Genomic DNA, 26244 nt, shown 5'->3' on the forward strand with positions numbered 1-26244 from the left:
TTCAACAAAGAAACTGGCCTGAAGACAATGATGTGTAAAATACAGCTGAGGTGGTTTTTGTTAATATCAGTGTGAACTGTGGTGCTCAACATGATCCAGATTGTTTTTAGTACATTTCAGATATAGTCATACCATTACCTTACAAATTAAACTTTAAATTAGTTCAATGAAAATTACAAGTATATTAGTATTTCAATGAACTAATGTTATATTACATTTTTCATTTCAGCCACCAAAGCCACTGGCAAATTTTATTAAACCCCAAACTTATACAAACGTATTTAGAATAAAAAGAAAAAATGAATAAATGTGGTAAGGCAGTGTTTACTCAAATAAGTTTAGTTTTAACTGAATGTAATGACAAAAGGAGCAACCCCTCCTGCAACTCACCTGTGGACCAGCACAGCTGATCTTACAGACATCACAATAATGCAGCTGCTGGGGCTTTGGTGGCTGCTTGAGCTTCATTGTCTTGACACCTCCAGGCACTGGCTTCTTATAACCCTGCCAGGTGCCTGCAGGTTTTGCAACACCTGTATTTGTGGCTACTGCTGCTGTGGCACCTGTTGCAGTGCCTGCAGCTGCCGAACCTGTTTGTGCTTGCTGAGCTACATACATAGTAGCAGCACTGTACAGGGCAGCATCATAACCAGAGTATGTTGTGTTGCCAGTTGCTGAAAGTTATACCAAAAATACGTTTACATATATATATCTACTCTATCATCCAAAGTGAACAACATCTGAATGTTATCAATGCTACTCAAAAACTTAATGTGTGTCATTATAGCTAATAAGGTTCTAAAGTAGTCAACTAGCAACACTTTTAATATTAAATAAACTTAAAAATGTGGGCTCACAGTAATGAGAACTCAAGACTGAAAACATTATGCAGTCGACGAATCAAAGTCTACACCACATAACTGACGCCTGGTGAATACACTAAGTATAACAGAAGTATTAGTTCCATCGAGACAGTTCTTACCCTTTGTGGTGTTTGTTGTCTGTGCAGCAGCTGCTGTGTAACCTGAAGTGTAACTAGCACCCTGGGTGCCTTGTGTGGTATAAGCAGTACTGTAGGATGCTGCCTTAGGTGTTGTTTGAGTCACCTGTCTTGTTGTTGCTGTGTAGGTGCTCGTGCTGAAAGCTGGCTTCGATGCTGCAAAAATTGGAATCAGCTCTATTTAAACACACATTATCAGAAAGGTTTTGGACCAGGTTTAAACAACTGATGAAATCAATGACTCCAATTAATCAGAATGCAACAATACACTTTTGGGACCTCACCAATACACAGTTAGGAAGGTACCTCAATTAAGGTACAGATGATCAGTTATTCATTCTCACCTGTTCTTGCACTTTTACATTTCCGAACTTATCCAAAATTTTGAAAGTTTGTAATTTTTAACATAAAGATGAACTAAACATTCAATTTAATTCAGTAAATTGTCACACCTCAAAATTTATAACAATGACCCAAAGACATTTAACGGCAAGAGGACCAAATCCAATTTTGGAAAATACTGTTCAATCTCAATTTTATCACTGGATGGACTACATCTGATAGTAATGGATAGCTTTTCCAGCTGTATTACTGTTTTGCTTTTATCACTTGCTATAAATGGGGTGTGTGATTTATATGGTACCAATCAATCAGAATCTGACCTCTTAAAAGGAGTTATGCCTATTTGTTAGTGTGGAGCAGATTAGCTAGTTTTCACGTAGTAGCAGATACAGAAAAGAAAGATTATGACCCAAATGATATATGGCACTTAAAAGTGCATTGGTGGAAATGTGCTTGTACACTTTAACCACCTATATTTACATCCTCAATACATCAAACATAAGTATTACTCTAACTACTGAATTAAGTGATTCTGTCACTCCTTATTCAACACTATTTTGTTGTAATATCTAAAATGGTAAGATCAATTCAAAGTAGCTGTACAGCAACATTAATATCCAGTAAGTAATCTTGGGAGCATAAAATAACCCCCCCCCCCCCACACCAATTTTGTCAAATTCACTTTGTCTTCTACGTCTCATAGCTGCCACTACAATTCTGTTTTCCACAAACTACTTCACCTTGTTCTTATTCAGTCGAAGATCGTCAATTACATCAAGCACTTTTTTCGACCCCAACTGTCTTTTCATTTTCCCATTAGTTTTCTGAAAATTCTTAGTGACAGAAACTTGTCAAAATAATTTTACACAACAGCTGCTAATCATTATCAGTCTGCTACTGCTCATATTTCTGCTCCATAAACTTATTACATTGGTAACAGTTCCATTCAATGTTTATCATCTTTGCAAGATAAAATAAAAGAGGCAGTACACATCCACAATAACATAAGCTCAACGAAGACAAGGCAATCTAAGGCAAAACGTTTATTGTTCTTACCCTGATAGTGTGTATCTGTAGTAGAATAGGTGGCAGCTGCTGCTGCGGCAGCTGCAGCAGGTTGCTGATAGTATGTCTTAGTGCTGTCATATGCTGTCTGTGCTGTGCGTCCATATCCATAATCATATGTAGTGGCAGTTGCTGGAGTACCAGCCCCAACAGCTGTAACATGCAACAAATTTGTTAAGATTTCATTTAAAACATGAAATAAGAGAATAACAATAATAAACTCAAGAAAGAGCCCTTACCCACCACAAAGTGGTACATGCTGGACAGGGATGAGACAAAATAATGTATGTACAATTTAAGAAACTCGCATATTTTGAAACCGATGACTGCTGGCCGCAATCTTACTTTAATTTATCTGTATGAACAAGAATTACTCTACAAAACTGACAGACATTTCCACGATTTACAGCGAGCTCCCGGGTATCTGAGAACACAGAATGGCGTCTGCAGAGATAAACTCAGATAACTGAAAATGCACGTTTTTACCGGAAACTGCGATTAACTGCAACTGAATCAATTTTAAAATTCCGTTAGACACTTTGACAATTCCATCTTCTTTGACAAAATGAAAATTGAAGGGTAGATATGTCACTATGTGTGGAAAACTCATATATAGTGACCATGTGGGGATTGTGAATATTTCCTTTGGTTTTCGAACTGCGTAACTGTTTCACTACTAGTCGTGTTATCGACATCATTGGTAACGAGAATTTCAGATATCACATGAAGCTTTTTTTTTTTTTTTTTTGCATAATGCTTTTCCAGTTGTTTAAAGCCTGTGCAAGCATATATTCTTCATAATATAGTAATGTTAGTATCAAAAAGAAAAAGAGAATTAGAAACACACATGTATATAAGTGTTGTAACATAATAAAAATGAACTATATATGTAGGCAGTAATAACAAAGAATTACATCCACAAAGTTGTAATGTTCGTTGCAAGTAATCTTTCTACTTAATCTCTTACTTACTAACTAAAGATAAATGGTTTAACTGTAAATAACTTACTCCAAGCTTTTTGGATATAATGTTGGAAATGGTGAAGATAACCACCCAATACACAACGTAATTATTTGTCCTTGTGCAGACGGATTGTACTGCCAAGCTGAACGACACGAAAGATGAAATTCATAGGATTAAAATTCTACAAAGAATGAATAAGCTCATTTAACCTATCAGCCCTGCTGCCATGCAAAAGAAGGCATAATCAAGAAAAATCCTGTAATTCTCATTAATACTACAAGAACCAGAAATAGAAAGCAACAACGAAGGAAGCATTTTGTATCTTACATGGGGTTAGTACAGATCAAGTAATCTACTGCATTAAGGACAACTTCCTACAGATAAAAAGAGGTTTAGGGAGGCCCTTATGTGCAACTCCAGGGCACACTGAAGCAATAAAAGTCAACATTTCACCTATTCCTGTTAAAGAATCACACTAGTTCGAAAGGGTACGAACAAATCACACACATCCGTCCACATCAAACCCACCAACAAGCAACAGTACCTCCATTCCATATCAAACGGTCACTTTCCTACAGCTTAGGTCTTCGTGGTAAACGAATCTGCTCCAGTTCTGAACCCCTGAACCATTACACCAATAACCTGAAAAAAATCTTTCGCATCCCGCAACTACCCTCCCGACCTGGTACAGAAGCAAACAGCCAGAGCCACTTCCTCATCCCCTCAAACCCAAAACCTCCCACAGAACCCCAAAAGTGCCCCACTTGTGACAGGATACTTTCCGGGACTGGATCAGACTCTGAATGTGGCTCTCCAGCAGGGATACGACTTCCTCAAATCCTGCCCTGAAATGAAATCCATCCTTCATGAAATCCTCCCCACTCCACCAAGAGTGTCTCTCCGCCATCCACCTAACCTTCGTAACCTCTTGGTTCATCCCTACGAAATCCCCAAACGACCTTCCCTACCCTCTGGCTCCTACCCTTGTAACCGTCCCCGATATAAGACCTGTTCCATGCACCCTCCCACCACCACCTACTCCAGTCCTGTAACCCGGAAGTTGTACACTATCAAAGGCAGAGCCATGTGTGAAAGCACCCACGTGATTTACCAACTGACATGTCTACACTGTGAAGCTTTCTATGTGGGAATGACCAGCAACAAACTGTCCATTCGCATGAACGGACACAGGTAGACAGTGTTTGTTGGTAATGAGGGTTACCCTGTGGCTAAACATGCCTTGGTGCACGGCCAGCACATCTTGGCAAAGTGTTACACCGTCCGGGTTGTCTGGATACTTCCCACTGACACCAACCTATCAGAACTCCAGAGATGGGAACTTGCCCTTCAATATATTCTCTCCTCCCGTTACCCACCAGGCCTCAACCTCCGCTAATTTCAAGTTGCCGCCACTCGTATCTCACCTGTCATTCAACATCTTTGCCTCTGTACATCCGCCTCGACTGACATCTCTGCCCAACCTCTTTGCATTTACACATGTCTGTCTGTGTCTGTATATGTGCAGATGGATGTGTGTATGTGCACGAGTGTATACCTGTCCTTTTTCCCCCCTAAGGTAAGTCTTTGCACTCCCGGGATTGGAATAACTCCTTACCCTCTCCCCTAAAACCCATATCCTTTCGTCTTTCCCTCTCCTTCCCTCTTTCCTGATGAAGCAACCTTGGGTTGCGAAAGCTCGAAATTTGTGTGCGTTTTTTATAGTCTCCTATCAACATACCAACACTTTCGTTTGGTAAGTTACAGCATATTTGTTTTTAGATATAACTGTATGTTAAATCATGTATGATATTTAATAATTTTTTCATAATGCGGGGCCACAGTCATAATATATTTCTTTAAAGTCAGTACCGCCATTAGATTTGTTTATTTACAGTGTTACATTTACACTTACACAACCATGATTTTGGATTCAAAGCGCCATAATCAAGTGCTTTAAGTGTTACAAATTGCCTAAGATGGCATACTGTCATATTAAAATACACTATTAGACACAATGTCTAAGAGTTGATAATTCTGGCAGGGCCTACTGCTTTTTTTCATTACTGAATACACCATCTTGACAAGATGAAAGGCTCTGCCAGGAATATAGAATATCGACTCTTACACAATGTGTCTAATAGTGTAATTTAATACAACAGTATGCCATCTTAGGCAATTTATAACACTTAAAACACTTGATAATGGCAGTTTGAAGCCAAAATCATCATTATGTAAGTGTAAATGTAACACAGTAAACAAGCAACTGTCTAATGGTGGTACCGACTTTAAAGACATGTATGATATGTTTAAGAAGAAATATCTGGAATTTTAAGCTGTGAAGTACAATTTCTACTAAAAATAAGCAATGAAAACTTTTGTGTGTGTTCTGGTAGGCCCCAAGTTTATGCTTGTTCCACTGGTGGATACGTGTTAGGATAAAAGTTGGCTGACAACGTAAAAAGAGCCAGTTTGGGTGGGTGGTGGTGGGGGGGCAGGGGGGGAGATACACCTTAGGAGATCTAAAATTTTTTTAGTCAACTTCAGCACATATCAAATGTGCTACATAGGAACGCGGATACACTAGGGATAACCACAGATTATATGTAATACCACAAGAAGTCTTCCTTATATCTTCAGTTGAAAGATGTTAATTTACCTGACACCTTATTAGCACATGCAAACTGTCCGTTACTTCAAGGAGGAACAAAAAATATAAACACAGTCAATTATTCACTGTAGAAGCCTCAGTATTATTGAGGTCTCATGGTAGCTAGGAGAAGACAAGAAATAATTTGTTCTTCATTGCGATGTATGCTTTCATGTAGTATCAACACCAACATTAAACAAAATTTATCAAGGGAACTGTCCCACAAGAAATGTTGAATCATATTCTTTTAAGTGAACAGGGAATTATCTAACTGTATCTACTAGGGAAATATCTAGGCAAAGAAATAGACATGAAATCAGCTTTAGTATTTACGCCTCTCCACAATCAATCCAAAGACACTGTAAATTCTCACTTGGGCATTCCACCTCTCCCCTAACTGTTCAATCAAGTTATTGGAGAATTCACACATCACTGGAAATATTCTGCTTGTCTAGGGTTTTACTAAGGGACCGGTGAACTTACTGTGTGTCAGTTATGTTTGTGGTAGAATAAATCTAAACTCTGCAATGGAGTTAGGACTGTTCCAACTGACTAATTTATTCCATGCAAAGTTTATCTATGAAACACAAATCCATCAAAAATATCAGACAGCAGAACTTCTCCAATTTTATCTGCAAATATTCTTCCTACCTCTGTGCACTTTCACTATTGTTTCACAAATGCATGTGCAAATAGTTGAACTTGTTGGCCAAATTGTTCGACAAAATTTCTCTGAAAACAAGTCTTTGCTTGCCAACACAAGAAGATTGACAAATTTATTTTTAACAGGGAGCTGCAGAATCAGAAATGGCCAAGGCAAGTTATTTCAGCATGTTCTGAAAACTAATCATGCAGTTTCATAGATTCATTTCATGAACCTCTTGCAATAAAACAAATGGATCCTTTCTGGAAATGTATTCAGGAAAATACATAAATTAAAAAGTTGAATGATTAACTGCCATCTTATGTAAAAAGTGTAGTAGCCCTCAAATGAGTGCAGATGCAAATCATATCGTTGGGTTACAATGATTTAGGAATCTAATGTCACATGAACTATGGCACATTAATCACAGTGGAAACTAAAACTGGGTATTACAGCATGATAGCTCCACAATGTGATGACAGTTCTCAAACAATACATAAAACATTTCTCTGATGTTTTTTTTTTTGAGATCCTAGCAGGAGCTAGTGATGATTTGGCAATTCAAATTTCATTTACAGTTCTGAGCAATAGTCAAGAAGTTAACCACCACATACATGAAAACTGCTTTGCAAATATTTGGAAATTCAGAACAATAATCTTGACAAAATGAAACAATAAGCCTCAAAAAGATTTATAGCAGGGAGGGGAGGGAGGAACAAATCTCTTCAAAGTTCCTGTGAAAACTCGACAATTTGGGCAGGCACAATAGAAATAATTTGATTTCCATTTATTATTAAAATTCTTATTATAATGTGTGTAATATATAAGTATGTTGTATCTACACCCTTAATTAGTTCTGCAACACTGGCAGAGCAAATAGTGTAGAGTGAGGAAACATTTGCTTTAGCACAGGCTACCAGCCATAATGTATATTGATAATTACACAAGGCCGTTTACTGTGCTACTGGGTAAATACTTAATGTAACAAGATAAAACAATGTGTACATGCCAACAGTAAGCAGTGCCACAACTACTCAGGGAAGGACGAGATCTTTAGCTTTGCCTGAAATACATACAATATTCCAAAATGAATACACAATACAATATTTCCCCACCTGCATAGGTCCCAGCTGTTGTGTGAGTGGCAGCTGTTTGATACGCTGTCTCATACCCTGTGCCAGCTCTCTGTGCTGTGTATGTCGCTGCTGTTGCTGCAGTTGGAGTCACAGCATATCCCGTCTGTCCAGTCTGGTAAGCTGCAGCACCTGTCGCTCTGATAATAGAAACAATGATCAAATTATGCAGAGGAGTGCACACAAATTAGGAATAATTTACTGTGTTAGTGTATTTATGATGCTGCTGTTGACAGTGCAAGCTGCTTTATCTCCAAGCAACAATAAACCTACATCCCTCTGAATCTGCTTACTGTATTCATCTCTGCCTCCCTCAACGATTTCTACCCCACACGCTTCCCTCCAGTACTTAATTGGTGATCCCTTGATGTCTCAGAATGCGTCCTGCCAACTGATCCCCTCTTTTTGTCAGGCCGTACCAAAAATTTCTCTTCTCCCCAATTCTGTTCAGTACCTCCCCATTAGGTAAATGTTCCACCCATCTTATCTTCAACATTCTTCTGTAGCACCACATTTCTAAAGCTTCTATTCTCTTTTTGTCCAAACTATTTATCGTCCATGTTTCGCTTCCATACATGACTACACTGCATACAAATACTTTCAGAAAGGACTTCCTGACACTTAAATCTATACTCAAAGTTAACAAATTTCTCATAAATGCTTTTCTTGCCATTGCCTGCCTGCATTTTATATCCTCCCTACTTCAACCATCAGTTATTTTGCTGCCCAAACAACAAAACTCATTCACTACTTTAAGTGCTTCATTTCCTAATTCTAATTCCCTTAGCCCCACCTGATTTGATTCAACTATTCCATTATCCTCCTTTTGCTTTTGTTGATGATCATCATATGACCTTCTTTCAAGATACTGTTCATTCTATTCAACTGCTCTTGCAAGTCCTTTGCTGCCTGTGCCAAAAATGCTAGGCCATCAGCAAACCTCAAAGTTTTTATTTCTTCTCCCAGGATTCTAATTCATAATCCAAATTTTTCCTTTTGTTTCCTTTATTGCTTGCTCAATATACAGATTGAATAACATTGAGGATAGGCTACAAACCTGCCTCACTCCCTTCTCAACCACTGCTTCCCTTTTGTGCCCCTTGACTCTTAACTGTCCTCTGGTTTCTGTGCATACAATGTGTCACAGTTCATTTAAAATTAATTAATTATATTTTTGAGAACCGAAGTTTCCTCCAATGTGAGTGGTTTTTAGCTGTTATTATATTATAGCTTATGATATAAAGACAACAAGGACAGTTAAAAATACCCATATGTGACGAAACTTCGGATCTCACAAATACATTTCTTTTTAATGAACTGCGACAGACGTTGTGGATAAAAGCACACTTACAGTGTTCACAGCTGCATGTTGTGAGATGGGAACTGAATACAAGGACTCTTGACTCAGTTGTGAGTAGCTAACCACAGTACTCTTTCATAATTTCCTATGGTATGTTAATAAAGTTGTGTGATATTTTAATCTATTAGATTAGAATTTACGCATGTCCTATAGATTTCCAGCAAAAACAGAAATAAGACTAGTACGCTTTTGCAACTCAGATTACACTACACATCAATCTAGTAGAGCTATCTTATTTTCATATAAACATTTCTTTGGGTTTGACGTATCAAATGCAAACTATCACATTCCAGCCTGACCTAGGCCTTGGGCTTCACTACAGGTCAGCTTGTCAGAACATAAAAGTTTGTTTTCAGTTACCAAGTAAAACAAAATAATCTGGTACCAACCTTAAAATTCGTAACAAATGGATCAGTAATTGACACTCTCCATACTGAAAACAGATGTAAACTACTTGCATGTTCCACCAAACAAATAATTACATTTGGCGATTCTCACTGGCCCACTGTCTACAACAGTCAATGAATTTCCAACATTGATGTACAACACAATAGCTGCTGACACCATCAGAGGAGGTTCATCTGAGCACTTGTCAGCAGGCTCATGCGCATGCGCAGAGCCGAATTCGGGTATGAGCAGTGTGTTCCCCCACTTCTGGTTACTTGAAGTGTGGCTGTTTACAGTATGAGCAGTAGCAGCAAATAGCCAGATGCTACCCAGAAAAGATTTCTGGCACACCAAAGCCGAGTTATAGTGGGGGATCATCCTCCACATGAACCGTGTACGTGTTTCGTGATATTGCCGCTCTCTCTCTGTTTACATCTCCCATGTCAAATGAAAACAAAACAGATTTCTGTGGCCAGAAGCCATCAAGTGAATTAATATATATTCTCATAAATCATGGAAGACTAAAATAAGTTATCAGTTTCAATTTTCTGATTTTATATTATTTCCAAGTTATTAGAGATCTACCATTAATACCTTAATGAAGCTATTTCTGTCAGTTTTATGAGAAATTCACTTCTACTAATCTTTTTCACTGAGCGAGTCAGTTTATTTGAATTCCACATTATTAGCTACTTTCAACTTCGTTCAATTTCTAGTGCAAATTTTCATTTTCTGGGATGAATGACATTATACCATAATAAAGAACCAAACATGAGAAACCAGTACTGGACCTCCAAGAAAACTAGTATCCTGAAAACCACATTGAAAAGCTGAATATCAGGCACTTCAGAGTGCATCTGGATACACAAATGTACAATTAAGAGTGGAATGAAGCATTTTAGTATGGTTTATGAAATTCTGATGCTGCTTGAGTATATCTTACGCCCTGTTACTTATATGACACTGTAAGATCTCTTAAAAGCTATATATGTACAAATATACGTAAACATTGACTTGAAATGACTAAGCAGGCAAATTTGATCAGTAGTTTTGACTAAATATTTAGTTTCAAATATACCGACAGCTGCAGCAGAATTTTACAAATCTGCCTTCCGTGAAACATAGTGTTTTTCAATCACAAGACACCTGTCTAGTACTTCCTGTAGGCCTGAAGTTATTTCTTAACTTGTGTTTAAATCTCAAATTTATAGGATGCTATTCTATGCTAAACTGTAGACTGGCAGCATGCCGTGTCTTTATCACTGTAACTCCCCACATGAATTTATATTTATCCCTAGAGTAGAATATAAACTTTCAGCTGTACTTTGCCTCAAAGACAACTTTGTTAATTTTTTACACATTTTGAAATAGTCATGGAATTTACTGTCCTTTATTCTGGTGTAAGCTGCACAAGGAACACTTAAAACCTGGTATTCCTTCTTACTAGCTGTGTAGATGTAAACTTGATTGGAAAAGCTACATAACAATAATGCTGAGTACCAATTAACAAAAAATCTATCAATGTCACCACATAGCAAAATGTTATGGTACTTTGAGCTGTTTAGTCTAATTTTGAAATTAATATTATTCCAAGAACTGTTTCCTTATTTGCATTCCTTATCTGGCTAGGATATGATAAAGCAATTGCTCCAGGTACAATTCCCTAGGTCCTCTCAACAACATGCCGCAGGACTGCACATGGTCACGCGACACCCCACCACGCACGGAATTCCAGACAGAAATGTGACGAAAAGTGTATGAGCAGAGCAAACGCCAAAGCACGAGCTGCCTAGGTCATCATAGCTGAGCATGCGCAGTATGGCCTGTTGCCTAGCTCTATCTGGTAACTGCTGAAACGAACCTAGGATTCTGGCCAAATTGTGTATCAATAATTTCTTTGCCCTTTACACATCTTAAGTTGCAACATTTCTGTATCTTGGAGGAGACTGCATGGTTGTTTCTGATATGGTTTGTTATTTACACCTGTTTGATGAAAATACTGTATACATCTTTCTCTGGCTTTTCATAGGACAATTTCTAGATTAAGCATACCGTATACCTGCACCAGTGAAACAATGCACTTGACAATTTGCATTATGTAAAGTTAGGTTGGCTATATACCACAATAGCAATGTTGGAACAGCAGCCTCTATACACATAGCAAACTATTTGGTTTTCTGTTTCAACTTGTACAGGGTGTATACGCAGACAAGGGAAAAAATTCCCGGATTTCCCGGTTAAAAATACACTTTCTCCCGGGTGGAATCATAAGTTTTTCCCTGTTAACTGACAGCATATTTTATCTCTGAACTGTATAACTTATCAATCTTTTGAATAGTTATGGTTTTATACATGGGTGTATAATTTCCCGGCGCTTTAGAAAATGAAACTCAAGGGGGGGGGGGGGGGGGGGGAAACACCTTTTGGAAAGACATTTGATGTGCAGTAACATGTACGCTGCATAATTTCGTTTTACGAATTCCACCAAACACCGCATGTTACTTTCCAAAGCATTGAAATCGAGATTGCGATGTATATTTGTAAGCCAGTCATAGCTCATGTCACATGATCTTGCCAGTTGATGACAGCAGATATTCAGAGGTTCGGACACGTGGTGTAGTCAGCCAATAGCAACATCACTTAAGTACCGCAAACACACGAACAGGAAAAGTTAATGGTTTCAATTAATATCTTCTGGGCTATAAATTCTTCTACATGGCTCGGCATCAAAGAGCTGACTTTTAAATGAGTCCCCAATTCACAGGGAAGTAGGCATCGACCTAATATTAAGCTTTTCAATGTGGTATCTGGATGTAAATTTCCTTGGGTACCAGTACTTTGCTATCTCCTGTCTGGTTCTTTGTTATGGCATAATGCCATACGTGCTAGAACATGAAAATGTACACTTTAAATGCACTGAAACTAGCCAATAGTTTGAAATTAAACCCTTTGTTTCAAATATATTGACTGCCTCAGCCAAAAAAGATTAATGAAGGAAAATTTCTTCAGCAAACCAATAAAAATAACTTCATTGTTCTGCATGCAATTAATGCTTGACTGTCAGAAAGGTGGAAATAAAATAAAATCTGAAACTAATAACGTATTTTAGCCTTCTGTAATTATGTGAATGTAATTTAATTCACAAGATAGCTCCCGCCCAAAGAAATCAATTTTGTTTTCATTTGACGTGAGTGCAGTAGACAAAGAGGAAACGGCAAAATCACTAAATGTAAACACGGGTCACATGGAGACTACCCGCTTCCCTATTAAAAGCGTTCATTTTGTAGCACAAATCTTTCTGAAGAGTCTGATACATAAAACATATGTGTCCGAGGAATTGTAAGACATGTTATTTGATCTTAAGTGTGCCAAAGTGCAGCACCACACCTCTTCATACAGCATTCTTCTATCGCACGTCACTGTATTTCGGTCTGTGGTATTGAAACGTGTATATTTTGTACTGGATGCCATCAAACTATATTCACGACAGTGGAAATTAAGATGTCCTATGGTGGTGCCTCTCCTGCTTCCAGTCGGCCAGTTTGACATCCTGCCCCCCCCCCCACTTTCTTTTTTTTTAAAAAAAAAAAAAAAAAACTCTTCAGAAAATTTGCACTCTTTTATCCCTCTTAGCTAACAACTTGCTGCTTTGTGTGACATAAAACTCAGTATAGGATACATAAAACCAGTAAAGAGAAGAGACTAGCAAGACAGTACTCATTTCTTCAATCCTTAGCTCCTAGAATTTTTTTCTCTCTAATCTTGCTACAGCTTTACATGGCGTGCTTTCCTTTCTGCGAAAGGATCTGTTACCTCATCAAAGTTCGTCAAACGTTGTGCTACATGAAAAATCGAAATGTCGCTGTCTAATACTGAAAAAGTTGTAATTACAAATAGACCCAAGACTGGTGTGGTTTCTCGACCTGATTATCTGTATTTTGTCACTGTCTGTGAGATAAAACAAAATAGGCCTTTATAATACTGCAGCAATTTTAACATACGCCAAATAAACGAGATTGTTTTGGCAGAAATGGTCATTTTTATAGCACGGCAGAATATAATTCACAAAGTACCAATAACAAATGTCTATTAGGCCAGCCACAAGCAAAAGCTTTTCGTTAGGAAATACTTTTACACTTCATTCATACGCTCCAGTTTCACAAGCATGAGATCGATAAGTAGTAGTGCAAATTTTTTAAATAAATTTGGAATCGTCATATTCTTCCATAAATTAAGTGATTTCACCGTTTCTTCTCCTTCCTCGTTCTAACAAACAATGTTGTCATCACTAATTCTGTACCTATTCCTGCCAGTGTCCAAGCTTATTTGCCAGATAACTTGACTAACTCTGCCTGAATCACCAGTTTAGTTATCCCGCGATTATTCTCCGGTTAGGTGTTATTACATGTTCGTACAATGCGTTTTCCGCGCTACTTCCAGAATAGACCTTAAAGCAGCTGCTAGCTGGAGACTGTACAACTGGCCCTTGCTAGTATATTGATCTGGCCAAAAATTTTCTTGGCTAGACCGAGAAGATAATACGTAATCTTTCTTACCTGTTATTCCTGTTAGTCATTTATTCACACTCTGGTAGCCTGAAATGGATTTCGCTGGTAATCATAACAACGCTCATCATTCGCAAACCCAATCAACCACATAATTAGACAGTGGTTGGCTTTCTTTCGTTAGGCTATACTCTGCTCAGCTCGTATAGCCCCTTTTGTCTGCAGAAAGTTTATTTCTAGATGTGACGAGGATTCCACTGACAGAGACATCATGTACACTATGCATGCATTCACAAATCAACTTATGATTCATTCGCAAATCAACTTATGATTCATTCGCAAATCAACTTATGATTCATTCGCAAATCAACTTATAATTCATTCACAAATCAACTTATAATTCATTCATAAATCAACTTAGAATGTGTTCAACAACGTTAAAAAACCGAAAAGGCCATGTTTCAAAGTCATACGAATAACGGATAGACCAATGTGCGCTGGATGCTAGGCACTTTATGAAACAAGGTTTTCTCCTCAGGAATATGAATTGCCCCCCCCCCCCCCAGATCCAGGGCTGCTGCACAATCTGGCAACTTGGCCGCGGCAGTAAAATTTTTCCCAGTAGCGCCTAGCTTCTCTCTCTCTCTCTTTTGCGGCTGCTTACACAGCCACGTTTCTGTAGCCACAAGTGGAAGAAGATACTACTCAACTGCGCATGATCCCACTTGTAACTGCTAAAACAAATCTAACCGTAACAGTTGTGACGCCATGCTCATCGGAGGCAATTTGTTGTTACGAAGCATTGCATAGTCTTCCTAAAGCCTTTGACACATTTTGCTGTTGGCAGACACTTGTACGAGCACTGTTTTGTTGCTGTATATGGCGCATTTCCTGTGCAATCTAAGTTTTATTTCAGTTTTTTCTCTCGTTCAGTGCAGTATTATTCTGCAATAGTAGGATACAGTAATATCCTTTGTTAGAGTATTGGTTCTTACCAGTTAAAATTACAAAAATTTAACCGAGAAGGAATTCAAATAAATTCTGGGGTTTTTCCCGGATCTGTCAGGTCGTAGACACCCTGTTGTAAATGTAAGCCATCGAGCACTAACACTATATATAACAATTCGCTTTTAACTAGCTACCACAATGACAGCAAATAAACAACTGAGATTGTAGCTCCTCACCCTGTTTTATAATGACAATGATACAAGAAATAAACCATATTCGTTGCCTTTCACACTATTTTATGGCAACAATGGCACAATTCCATCCAGCTCACTGTAGTCAGAATCAGCATCAGAACAGTCTTCATGGTTATCACCACAAACACAGATGCCCTTGACCACAACTTTGTGCAGGAATACGCTTCGAGCCATAACAATATGCACCTTTTCTCACGGGACTTTGCATTTGTCTAGCACTTTGTAACAGATCTCTCTACTTTTCAGCACGCTTATTAGTGACTTTTCCCATCCCTGACAAGTTCACTTTTGTCACTAAAAATACATTATCTGATCGACATGGGTCATAATAATTATGGCTAACACCATCTATAAACTTTTGAACCAACACTGTCTTTCTTACTATCGTTCCAGCGCTAATTCCAAAGGTTTTTTATGTGTGTTACACTGTTATTGGTAGTAACTGATGGCCGTCCATGAATACTTGTATATTCTTTCTCCTGTTCGTAAAACTCATAAGTTCTCTGTAGTAACTTCAAAGCCTCGCTGGCTAGCGGCACACCTTGAACAAAGGAATGTCACTAGGCAAATTCAGTTTTTCACAGTCCAAAACAAATACACTGTATAAACAATACACAATTCTCATTGTTTACTTTCACACCGAACAAAGCTGGCAACATGTGAGCTTTGACATCACGATGGGCAGCGATTACCATGCTGGAATTGGTTCACACCTGCCTCTTAGAACCTCATGAATGTCGTTCCTCATTTGATGTCACACAGCCAATTGGAAACAAACATCAAGTTTAGTATCTGCGGCCTAGGATTAGTCATTTTTTATAGAACCAATGGTGGCTCTAGCAAGAAAGCCTAAGTACTTTGAACAACATTGCTTACGTGATCCCATTTATCTACTAGATGGAAAGAAGAGGTTCATTTGAGCAGTTGCCAGTGGGCTCATGTGCATGCACAGGGTTGAATTTGTGTGTGAGTAGTGCCTTCACCCGTTTCTGGCTACTTGAAGTGTGTGTTTGCCGTATAAGCAGTAGCAGCAAGTAGCCAGATGCTACCCAGAAAAATTTTTCTGGCGCGCCCAAGCTGCCAGATTCTCGCATGCGCAGAGCAAGCAGAGTTATAGTGGGGGGGGGGGGGAGTCGTCCTCCACGTGACCCGTGTACACGTTTCGTGATTATGTTGGTCTCTGTTTATAGCTCCCACGTCAAATGAAAACAAAACATTTCTGTGGCCAGGAACCATCAAGTGAATTAATATACATTCTCATTACCATGAACGACCAAAATAAGTTAATAGTTTCAATTTTCCAATTTTATATTATTTACACATTATTATCAACCAACCATTAAAGTCTTAATGAAGCTATTTCTGTCAGTTTTGTACAGAAATTTTCTTCTATTAATTTTTTCCACTGAGGCAGTTTATTTGAAACCAAGTGTTTCATTCCACACTATTGTCTACTTTCAATTTCATTCAATTTCAAGTGCAAATTTTCATTTTCTGGACAAATGACAATACCATAATAAAGAACCAAACATGAGAATACAGCACTGGCCCTCCAAGAAAATCGATATCACGAAAATCACATAGAAAAGCTGAATATCAGGTACTTCAGAGTACATCTGGACATGATGATGATGAAGTCCCATACTCCTTGACAAGAGTGTAGGGGAACTATGCCGGAGATACGCACCGTCCTACTAGGCAAGGTCCTAGTGGAGGTGGTTTGCCGTTTCCTTCCTCCATCCATAAAGGGGATGAATGATTACACAACACCCAGTCATCTCGAGGCAGGTGAAAATCCCTGACCCCGCCGGGAATCGAACCTGGGCCCCCGTGCTCAGGAAGCGAGAACACAACCCCGAGACCACAAGCTGTGAATGTAGAAATGTGCAGTTACAGCGTAATGAAGCATTATAGTATGGTTCACGAAATTCCGACACTGCCGGAGTAGTCGCTGATGCCCTGTTCCTTTAATGGCACGGTAGGATGTCTTAATGCTATATACGTACAAACATATGTAAACATTGACTTGAAGTGGCTAAGCAGGCAAATTTGGTCAGTAGTTTTGAACTAAAAATTTTGTTTCAAATATATTGACAGCTGTAGCAGAATTTTACAAATCTGCCTTCTGTGAAATCGTGTTTTTTTTTATCACAAGCCACTTGTCTAGTACTTCCTCTAGTTCTGAAGTTATTTCTTTATTTCTGTTTACATCTTAAATTTCTAGAATGCCATTCTATGGCAAATTGTAGACAGGCAGCATACCGTGTTTTATCATTTTAACTCCCAACATGGATTTATTTTTATTCCTAGGGTAGAATATAAACTGTCAGTTGTACAGTTTCTTTGCCTCACAGACAACCTTGTTAATTTTTCACACATTTTGAAATAGTTTCACTACATAGCAAAATGTTATGGTACTTTGAGCTGTGGAGTCTAGCTTTGAAATGAATAATACGCAAAAAACTGCTTCCTTATTTGCATAGAATTGATGCTGCAGTACTGTGCATTAGCATGTTATGCCCCACCATGCACAAAATTCCACACAGAAATGCAACAAAAAGCATTATGAGCAGAGCAAGCACAAAGCACAGGCTGTCTATGTCATCACAGTTGAGCATGAGCAGTACAGCCTGTTGTCTGGCACTGTCTGGCAACTGCTCAAATGAACTTAAGAGCTCTCAAACACCTGAATAGTTTTTGCAAACACAATGTTCACAATGGTGACAAACCATGCCTTGCCATTCCTTGATCTCTCTCTCGTGAAAAACTGAGTACCTCCTCAGAGTGTAACAAAACACATACACCAACTTATCTGCATGCTCTCTGCTACTGGTTGCTGACACAGAAAGCATAATGTCCTGAAGACGCTGCTGCACTGAGCAAAAGCGCTAAAGATATCAAAAATCTTGTCACAAGACTGCAGCCACCTACAAAGTCTTCCAAAAGACTACAATCACTGCGTGATTCGCAGGTTATTCCAGACACTACACACAAAGAACCTTACATTTTTGCCTTTCTGTGAGCTAATGACAAAATGACTGTGTGCACTGTAGAGCAACACTGGCAAGAACACATGAAGTTTATCACATCTTGTGCCCAATAAACTAGGCATTTCAGAATATGCTATAGAACAGACACTGTACAATATTCACACCACCTGCATTCACTAGTGTTAATCGTTTCTGTGATAATGCCAATAACAGAAGTGACTGAAATTAAATTCGCAAATCACCTCTTGGTACAAAGTGGAGTCCGGCCATCATGAAACAAGTATGAAATACACGTAATGCTTTAGTTAGTACTGATTTGAGCACAAGCAATGTCACAGTTGGCGGAAGAGTTACATAATAATGAGGCTATTAACAATATGATAACTGTTTAATAGAGGGCAATCTGAGTTGCTTTGAGCCGATACTAGATGCTATGAACCGGTGTACAGCTAGTTTCCTTGACATAACTAAGACATAGCAAATTGGCACAAAAGTTACACGTATGTACGGCTTGACCATGATAAGTTGACGATTCACGAGATGACTTTCAGTAATGGTAGGAGGCCCCCACATTAAGCCCGCTAAGGGTTGATGAGTGGTGACAGGAAGAAATTATCAGCTGCTTTGTACAGTGCAGGCACCAACACCCTTAACAAAACATACATTAATATTTTGCATCTAGAGACTGCTTAATGTTGGCAGTACTCCAAGACAAATGGTGCTCCACTTCTGACAGTGCCTGTAAAATCACCATGTTACCGAGAACACGCTGTATGTCTATGCCCCGAGTAGTGGTGATTGGGAAAGCTTGTCACTGCAGTACAGTGGCTAATTTTTGGGTTGAACTAAACAGAGCTCAAACTTTTAATCAGCTTATTATATCATAGTTGATTGTAAAATGGGTGTTGCAATATATGTAACGCTTCTAGTAAAATTATAAATTGTAACGAATTCAGATAAACAGTGTGGAAACAGCGAATAAACTGATTTTAAACCAAGACATAAATTAACTACCCTTTAAATTTTTATTATTCACTATGCTTTAATAAAATATCCGATATGTTATTACTCTACAATGGCACCTTTCAAATTAATACAATACGCGAGAATGGATACAAACAATGTATTTCCACTACTACCAGGATTAATGCACTGACAAGTAAACACTAATTTCAGATTACCAGTTACATGGATTTAATTGTTGGTAATTTTAGGATATGATCCAAATACAAACAGTACAGCTGATCTTTGTCAATTTATACTGAAATCTATTGATATTTAAGAGGTTCCATGCGGGTTGGAACAATCTGTACACCAAAACTGCTCTGCTCTATCACTTATTTCAACCAGTAGGATGAAAGCACTCTCCCCGGGCAATATCTATAGTCAATCGATACGCGTAAAGGAAACATTCTAGGACGCGACATCAAGTATAACGGTATATCGTTCGAGGAGCACATAAGAACACACAACGTGCAAACCACTTCCCATAAATAGGCTAATTATTCAACGAACTCTTCCTGATTAAGTTGTACCTCAAACATGAAACGTCATGGATCCTTCTTGCCTTTTTCCGTAGACAATGGCCGTACATGAATTCAACACAATCACTTCAAAGGATAGGCGGGAATACGAGTATATTAACAATTTAGCAGATAAGCATAGCTTCGCGCCGATTCGCCGAAATGACAATGTTAAGAACCCAAATTTGTTACCTAAAATTCAACTAAACAAATTCAAAGGCCAAGATGGCGTCGCTTCACGACCGCCAATTCACGAGCGAACGTAAACTTCCTAAAAAAGGATAAGAAATAATGTAATTAACTCGCAAGTTCGTACAACTTTTTCTTTACATTACAACTGAACATTTAACACTAGCTTCCATCACATATTTATCCCATGATGCTTGAAACCGACACCCCTCGCCGCCATTCACGATAATCGGATAAGCCGGTGAACAGGATTCACCAAAAATAACCTTGCCTGATAACAATCGCTTAAGTTAATAACAATAATAAGAGAAAAATATCTCATGCAAAACGTAAACAAATATATACACACCCATACTGCGTCCCGCCGTGCGTAAAACCAAAATAATTGTTCGTAGCCATCCTCCTCCTACAACGCAAGAGAAAGAACAAGATCGCTGCTATTACAGACCCGTTGTATAGCAAGAGCTATTCCGATTGGTCGAAAGGCAGGGACGTGGCTTAAAACTCCACAGATAACATATTTGTTCTGTAAATTCCAGGCACGTGAAGTTTAGAAATTTCACAATACATTGTTATTATTACTGTGAACTGAACCAATCTTTTATTGGCTTGTAACCTGGTTAAACTAGAATGTTATTATTTAATTAGGAAGTCCTTACACATAAATTAGGCTACGTAGAAAAACATTTAGGATAATCACATAGTATTTTTAGTGTCCATATTATATTCAGATCTAATTTTTAAATGGTAAAATTTATTAATTAAAACCTCTATGATACAGTTAAACAAATTTTTGATCTGGAAGGAAACTATGCCATCTTAATTTTCAACAATCCATGTTTTCCATTCTCAACTGAGAATCTACCGTCGAAGGAATCTAGCCCAACAATCTAGATAAATATCTTTGCAGTTTGCTGTGTTTTGTAATCTGACAGGCAGTGTAAGTAAACAAACACTGGTGTGAACTGTGAAGGTTAGAGGCGTATTGTGCTGTCAAAGTAAAGCACAATGTGCGTATTATAGAGAAATGTTAATCGAAAGAAATCACTTGGATAACACGTTATGCGTTAAATGCTGAAAGTGATGAAAAGCAAAATCACTTACGAATAGCTAAGTTCATGTTCCGTTTTGATAATGTTGACCACCAAAGATAAGCACCAATTGAAACTGCTTGGCTTGAAGGATGTATTTTCGAATTCTCTTGAACTCCACGACATTTTTGACTGTGCACTGAAGGTAAAAGTTTTTCTTCCAGCGTACGTAAAAGATGAAAATCACTTCCACCAATTGTAATAGTCAAATTTTCAGGTGCTCTTAGAGGAAAAATATGTTGTGATGACTACCAAACTAAGTATATGCACGTTTATAGAAGAACAGACGTCTCTGTTGAACTCTGTGACTGACGCAGAATTAATTTTTGCAACACTGAAGGCAAGTAACTGGAGGACAAGTACTCTAACCAAATAGCAGTTGGCTGCATTGCTGCAACAAAAGGAATAATTTCAATCTATTTCAGAATTTGTTTGAGTCTTGTGTGGAAGATGATGATATTCTGCTACAAGGAAAATGCTTGTCAACAATGACAACTGTGCTGGTGCAAACAATAACAGTCGTAAGTCAAATTTTCCTAACCCATACTCTGTTTAAATGATATGTTATGATAACAAAAACTAACAATGATTCGGAAAAAACTTTTTACCCCACGAAAACCCTCTTGTAATTTGATACTCTGAAGTCACTGGAATATGCATTGAATAACAGCTGGAAGTAAAACTTCTATTTTTAAAACAAGTAGATTATTTAAAATGAAACGCTAATGAAGTCTTTGTTTGTCCATTCATGCAGGAATGTTTTCACTGTGATAATGATTTTGTTATCACCATCATCTCCCATAGGCTAGGCCCTTGCTGATGCTGCCATATTAGTCTCTCCTCACCCGACTGTTTTAAGTCGCTGTGCTGTTTGAATTTAAGCCTATTCATCATAGAATCCAAATGATTCTTCTGAAGTTTTCCGCTTCTGTTCATCCCCCAAATATTGTGGACAAGTATTTTTTGTGACTTGTAGTGGGGCCAATGAACATTTTGCTTTCATTTTTTCTATGGTAGTCATCAATTATCTTGTTTCATCTATTTGCTTGAGGACCCCCTTGTTAGAAATTTTCTCTCTCTAGCTTATTTTCAGCATCCTTCCCCGCGTCTACATTTTTATTTGTTACACAAACTTTTCAGACACATGTTTTGATGAAGTATTACCGACTTTTAATACTTGTGAGCCATCTTATCAGAAACTTTTTTTTGTTACTGAATTCCTGTTTAAGGTGGGCAAGTCTCCTTCTGATTGCCATGGTACACCTATTGTCATAAGTGACAATGCTTCTTAATTTAGTAGTATGAGGTTGGATTGATTGTGTTCACACTATGTGCAGGCAGAGGAGGAGCTGGCCACATTTTGTGAGCAGCTGAAGATGCTTTTTTCCGTGTTGAGCTGTCTTTAGACTGCTTACTCAGAGAGTAATAGTGGCAGAGAATCTGGTGGACCATGCTGCAGAGGCACCTTGCAGTGCGCCCAATGCAGAGGATCTGTCCTCATGACTGGGTGAATGGCAAGTCATAACCCTTTTACGTCACTGAGGGCCAAAGAGTTAGTGTGGAGGCTGGCCTTGCTTATTCACCCAGTGAGTGGACAGGTGGCCAGTCCTTCAGCAGGGAACAAAGAGGCACACAGGGGAGAGGGATTTGCTAGTTATTGGGAGCTCAGATTTAGGTGCATTATTAAACCCATTATGGAAATAGCATCCAGGGCAGATTGAAATCCAATGTGCATTCAGTAACTCAGTATGTCTGTCAACAGAGGGAAGTCGGGTGGGGGGGAGGGGGGGCTCAGCAGGGATATGGAGGTAACCCTGCCCGCAGCTGTCGGGCGTGTAGGGTGCAGTCTGCAAGTGGTGGCTCATGTCAGCACCAGTGATGTCTGTTGCTTGGGTTCTGAGGCCATTCTCAGTCTGTAGGGGCAGCTGGTGGAAGTTGTGAAGAATGCTGGTTTCACACATCGGGTGCAAGCAGAGCTCACAATTTGCAGCTTCATTCCCAGAATCAATTTGGAGGGGGGGGGGGGGGGGGGGGGGACTTTAGTTTGGAACCAAGTAGAGGGGTCTCAACCAAAAGGCTCTTTGGTTCTGTCACAGTTTTGGCTGCAGATTTCTGGACCTGCATTGTGGGGTGGAAAACTGTAGGGCTCACCTGTCAATATGTAGAGAGCAAAATCAGACCAAGTACAAAGTAAAGACACTTTGACTGTCAAAATTTTATTAGTAAATTGTTGAAATATTTGTAATAAAAGTTCATGAATTGCCTTCCAGGAAAGTTGTTGCTGCAAATTATTTTCAGAACTGAGAACTGGTTGAAACCAAAAGTAGAAAGCTCTTGAAATGAGGTCTGCATGGTATATTGAAAAGACAGATGAGGCACCCGTAAGTGGAGGAGTGTTCATTGGATTGGGCAAAAATATTTTATCTAATGAGTCTGACCATGAAGTTATTGGGATATGTCTAACATATCTAGGTGAACTCAAGTCAATTATAGGATGTAATTCTTCATGCTTTCCAAGCATTCTGTTGACATTTTTGCGGTGCCAGGTGTTCTACTGGATGTCAGTGTCATCCATGCATAATGTTTTGATAACATGATGCTTTGTCTGCATCAGGTGCTACTAAAATTGCTAATCAAGTGGAACTGGTCCAGAGTTTATATCTAATGCTTTCCCCCTTCTGTAGTTGGTACTAGGTGTCTTGTCTGTGGTTCATTCCCCCTAGAATTGTCCTGAGACATCCGTTTTCGGTCCAGTGGACCTGGCCATTAGCTAGCACTCCTATTTTGTCCAGATTTGCTTGACTGTGGTCTGGCATTCTGTTCTCAGTACAGTGCTTCTGGGGTTCGTTCCCCTTTCCACATTCCATGATCTTTTTCTTGAGTTCTGTTGCAGTGCTGTTTTAGCAACTCCAGTGCAGGGTCTTAGTGTCCTGATTCATTAAGTTTTTTCGCCACCTTTGTCTCTCTCAACTCTTTATAACATTTCCCATTCTGTGCCAGAACCATCATTTTTTTAATAGTTCGTGTCATGATTAAGATACAGATAGTGCTCGGCAATGGCTGACATAGTTGCCTATCTCAACTGGGTGTGCATCTCATGTTCTTTGCATCTGAAGACTATTGTCCTGGTTGTAGCATTGTATGACATGTCACTTTGGCCTGGAATATCATAAAACCCTGGTTTGTGAAAATCAAGGTCATCTTTCAGATTCCCAAGTAGCCCTCTTATTTTGGCATGGTATATGGAAAGAACACTTGATGTTATGCTTCTTGAAACTCCTGCTGTTCTTGGCAGAAATAGGTCCCACATGTGGTAGGTAAGCCACAGTCTTTACTTCATCTTGCTCTACTTCTCTACTATGCAGCAAAGTAGCTGGTTGAAAAGCCTTCTGAAAATGGTTGACTGTGTAACCATTTTTTGGAGAAGATTGGGTATAGGAGCTGTATTTCTGATGTGAAATTATTTTGCTGTCATAAGGTTAAAAGTGACAGTTTTAGTATCATTCAAAGAAAGTCTACACTCAGTACCACAAAAATACACAAATTGTGTACCATTAGTTTGCAGGCAGTAAGGACAACCAATCTTGTGAAGTACATTTAAACACATTTTCCAAAAATTGTCTTGGGCAACAAGTTCGGCAGCTGCACACAATGGAGATGTTTCAGACCTTGTAGCTTTAGCACACATCAACAGCTAGAACACAAGTAAGTTGTGTTTTAATTGTTGATGTGTGTTAAAATTGTGCTTGTGTAAGCTGGTGCAAAGACTGGTTATTTTTCATATAGGTCATTCACGTATTTTATCATTGAAAAATTCAGCCACTGTCTAGAATGGAGGACATATTATATTGCCAAAACTTGTAGCCATAAAATAAATTCGGGATGATGGCATTTTTATATTTCTTACTGGTCTAGCTCTTTTCATCAGCACAAATACAACTTTTGAAATATGGGCTTGCAGTGAACCCTAGCAGAGCTATGTGTAAATTTCATAATCTGCTATTAATCTTGTCCCAGAAAACTATTCAGTGAGCTGCAAGGGACTGTAAGTAACTTATCTAAACCATTCCAGCAGCATCTGAAGCATCCAGCGCAAAACATGCAGAACTGAGTCACTGGGAGAATTTAGTTGCATAGTCTTTCCAGTTTGTATTAGTCAACATGTATTCCTAAAAGTTTTGCGCATCATACCCTTTCTAACTCATTTCCACCCAGTACCAAATGAAGATTTTGGTTTCGATTCATCTTTCCAAATTCTATACAATCTATTTTCGTCACATTAACAGTCAACCTGTTTTCATTCAACCATAAATATAAGGACTTGATCAGTTGTTGTGGAGAGAGATACCTTAAGATCACTTACTATTGCATTCGTATCATCTGCAGAGAACATGGTCTTGCCTGGAGTTTCTGAGATTCGTATGTCATTTGTATAAATATGGAATAGATGGGTGCCTAACACACTCCTCTGGGAACACTTGTATAGACTTCCCTTGCATCTATTAGTATGAGATGATGTGAGCTGCACAACCTGTGATAATATTTTACAATGATGATGGAAACCACTTGTTTTCTATTCCTTTTTACCCTATTGCTTCCATCTTATCTGAAAGAATTCATGACTAACTGTATCGAAAGCTATAGAAAGATTTAATTTAACTCCCACAATACTTTTATTGTTACCTAAGTTTCTATTTCATTGATATAATCTGTAATTGGGGTAGTAAATGAAGCTTTGTCTGTTTGTACAGAGTTTATTTAAATATATAATAGCACATAACTCAATGGCAGATGATAGTGACACCCGCAGAGGCTTAGAAATGGAAATTAACATAAACCAAAAAAGCTGTGTTGCCACCTTAAAACAATGTAACATAATGCCGCTAAACACTCCCTCAGTGTTAATTATCAGTGTTACAAAAACAAAATTACAAGTTTTAAATACATCATAGCAAGACTAAACTTTTCAGATTTTGTTTTATGTAGTCGCTTTGTTAGAAAATCAGCTGGTTGCTCATTTGTGCTAATGTGCTATAACACAACTTTCTTAGCAGATACTTTCTCCTCTAACAAGTAAAATTTTGACATCTGTATGCTTAAGTTTATGATGGAACTGTCAGTTTTTGCAAATGCTTATTGCTGGCATATTATCTTCGTACAGTACAACAGCTATAGAAAGAATAAAATACAAGCCCTACTTGAGG

The 26244-nt window shown here is 38.5% G+C and overlaps 2 protein-coding genes across 10 annotated transcripts in view; one reads left to right on the forward strand and one right to left on the reverse strand.

The window, feature by feature from the left end:
- Window positions 1–20422, reverse strand: part of LOC124709109 (zinc finger RNA-binding protein) — a 41164-nt gene extending 20742 nt beyond the window's left edge. For all 3 annotated transcript variants that reach the window (XR_007005388.1, XM_047240760.1, XM_047240759.1), the window contains exons 1-5: window positions 20299–20422; window positions 7776–7933; window positions 2399–2560; window positions 983–1156; window positions 391–674 (exon numbers count right to left, since the gene is read on the reverse strand). Coding sequence is in view for 2 of the 3 variants with exons in the window: in XM_047240760.1 (XP_047096716.1) it covers window positions 391–674; window positions 983–1156; window positions 2399–2560; window positions 7776–7933; window positions 20299–20348 (828 nt within the window). In the remaining variant the exon portion in view is untranslated. The remainder of the gene's footprint in view (window positions 1–390; window positions 675–982; window positions 1157–2398; window positions 2561–7775; window positions 7934–20298) is intronic.
- A 467-nt stretch (window positions 20423–20889) lies between these two features.
- The window catches only part of LOC124805234 (AP-5 complex subunit beta-1-like), a 153441-nt gene continuing 148086 nt past the window's right edge, over window positions 20890–26244 (forward strand). For 5 of the 7 annotated variants that reach the window (XR_007017413.1, XR_007017415.1, XR_007017416.1 and 2 more), the window contains exons 1-3: window positions 20890–21185; window positions 21246–21380; window positions 21466–21561. Coding sequence is in view for 3 of the 7 variants with exons in the window: in XM_047265736.1 (XP_047121692.1) it covers window positions 21084–21185; window positions 21246–21380; window positions 21466–21561 (333 nt within the window). In the remaining 4 variants the exon portion in view is untranslated. The remainder of the gene's footprint in view (window positions 21186–21245; window positions 21381–21465; window positions 21562–26244) is intronic. The other 2 variants (XM_047265738.1, XM_047265739.1) reach the window with 2 other exon arrangements.

The sequence above is a fragment of the Schistocerca piceifrons genome, chromosome 7 (assembly GCF_021461385.2).
Source record: "Schistocerca piceifrons isolate TAMUIC-IGC-003096 chromosome 7, iqSchPice1.1, whole genome shotgun sequence".
Taxonomy (NCBI): domain Eukaryota; kingdom Metazoa; phylum Arthropoda; class Insecta; order Orthoptera; family Acrididae; genus Schistocerca; species Schistocerca piceifrons.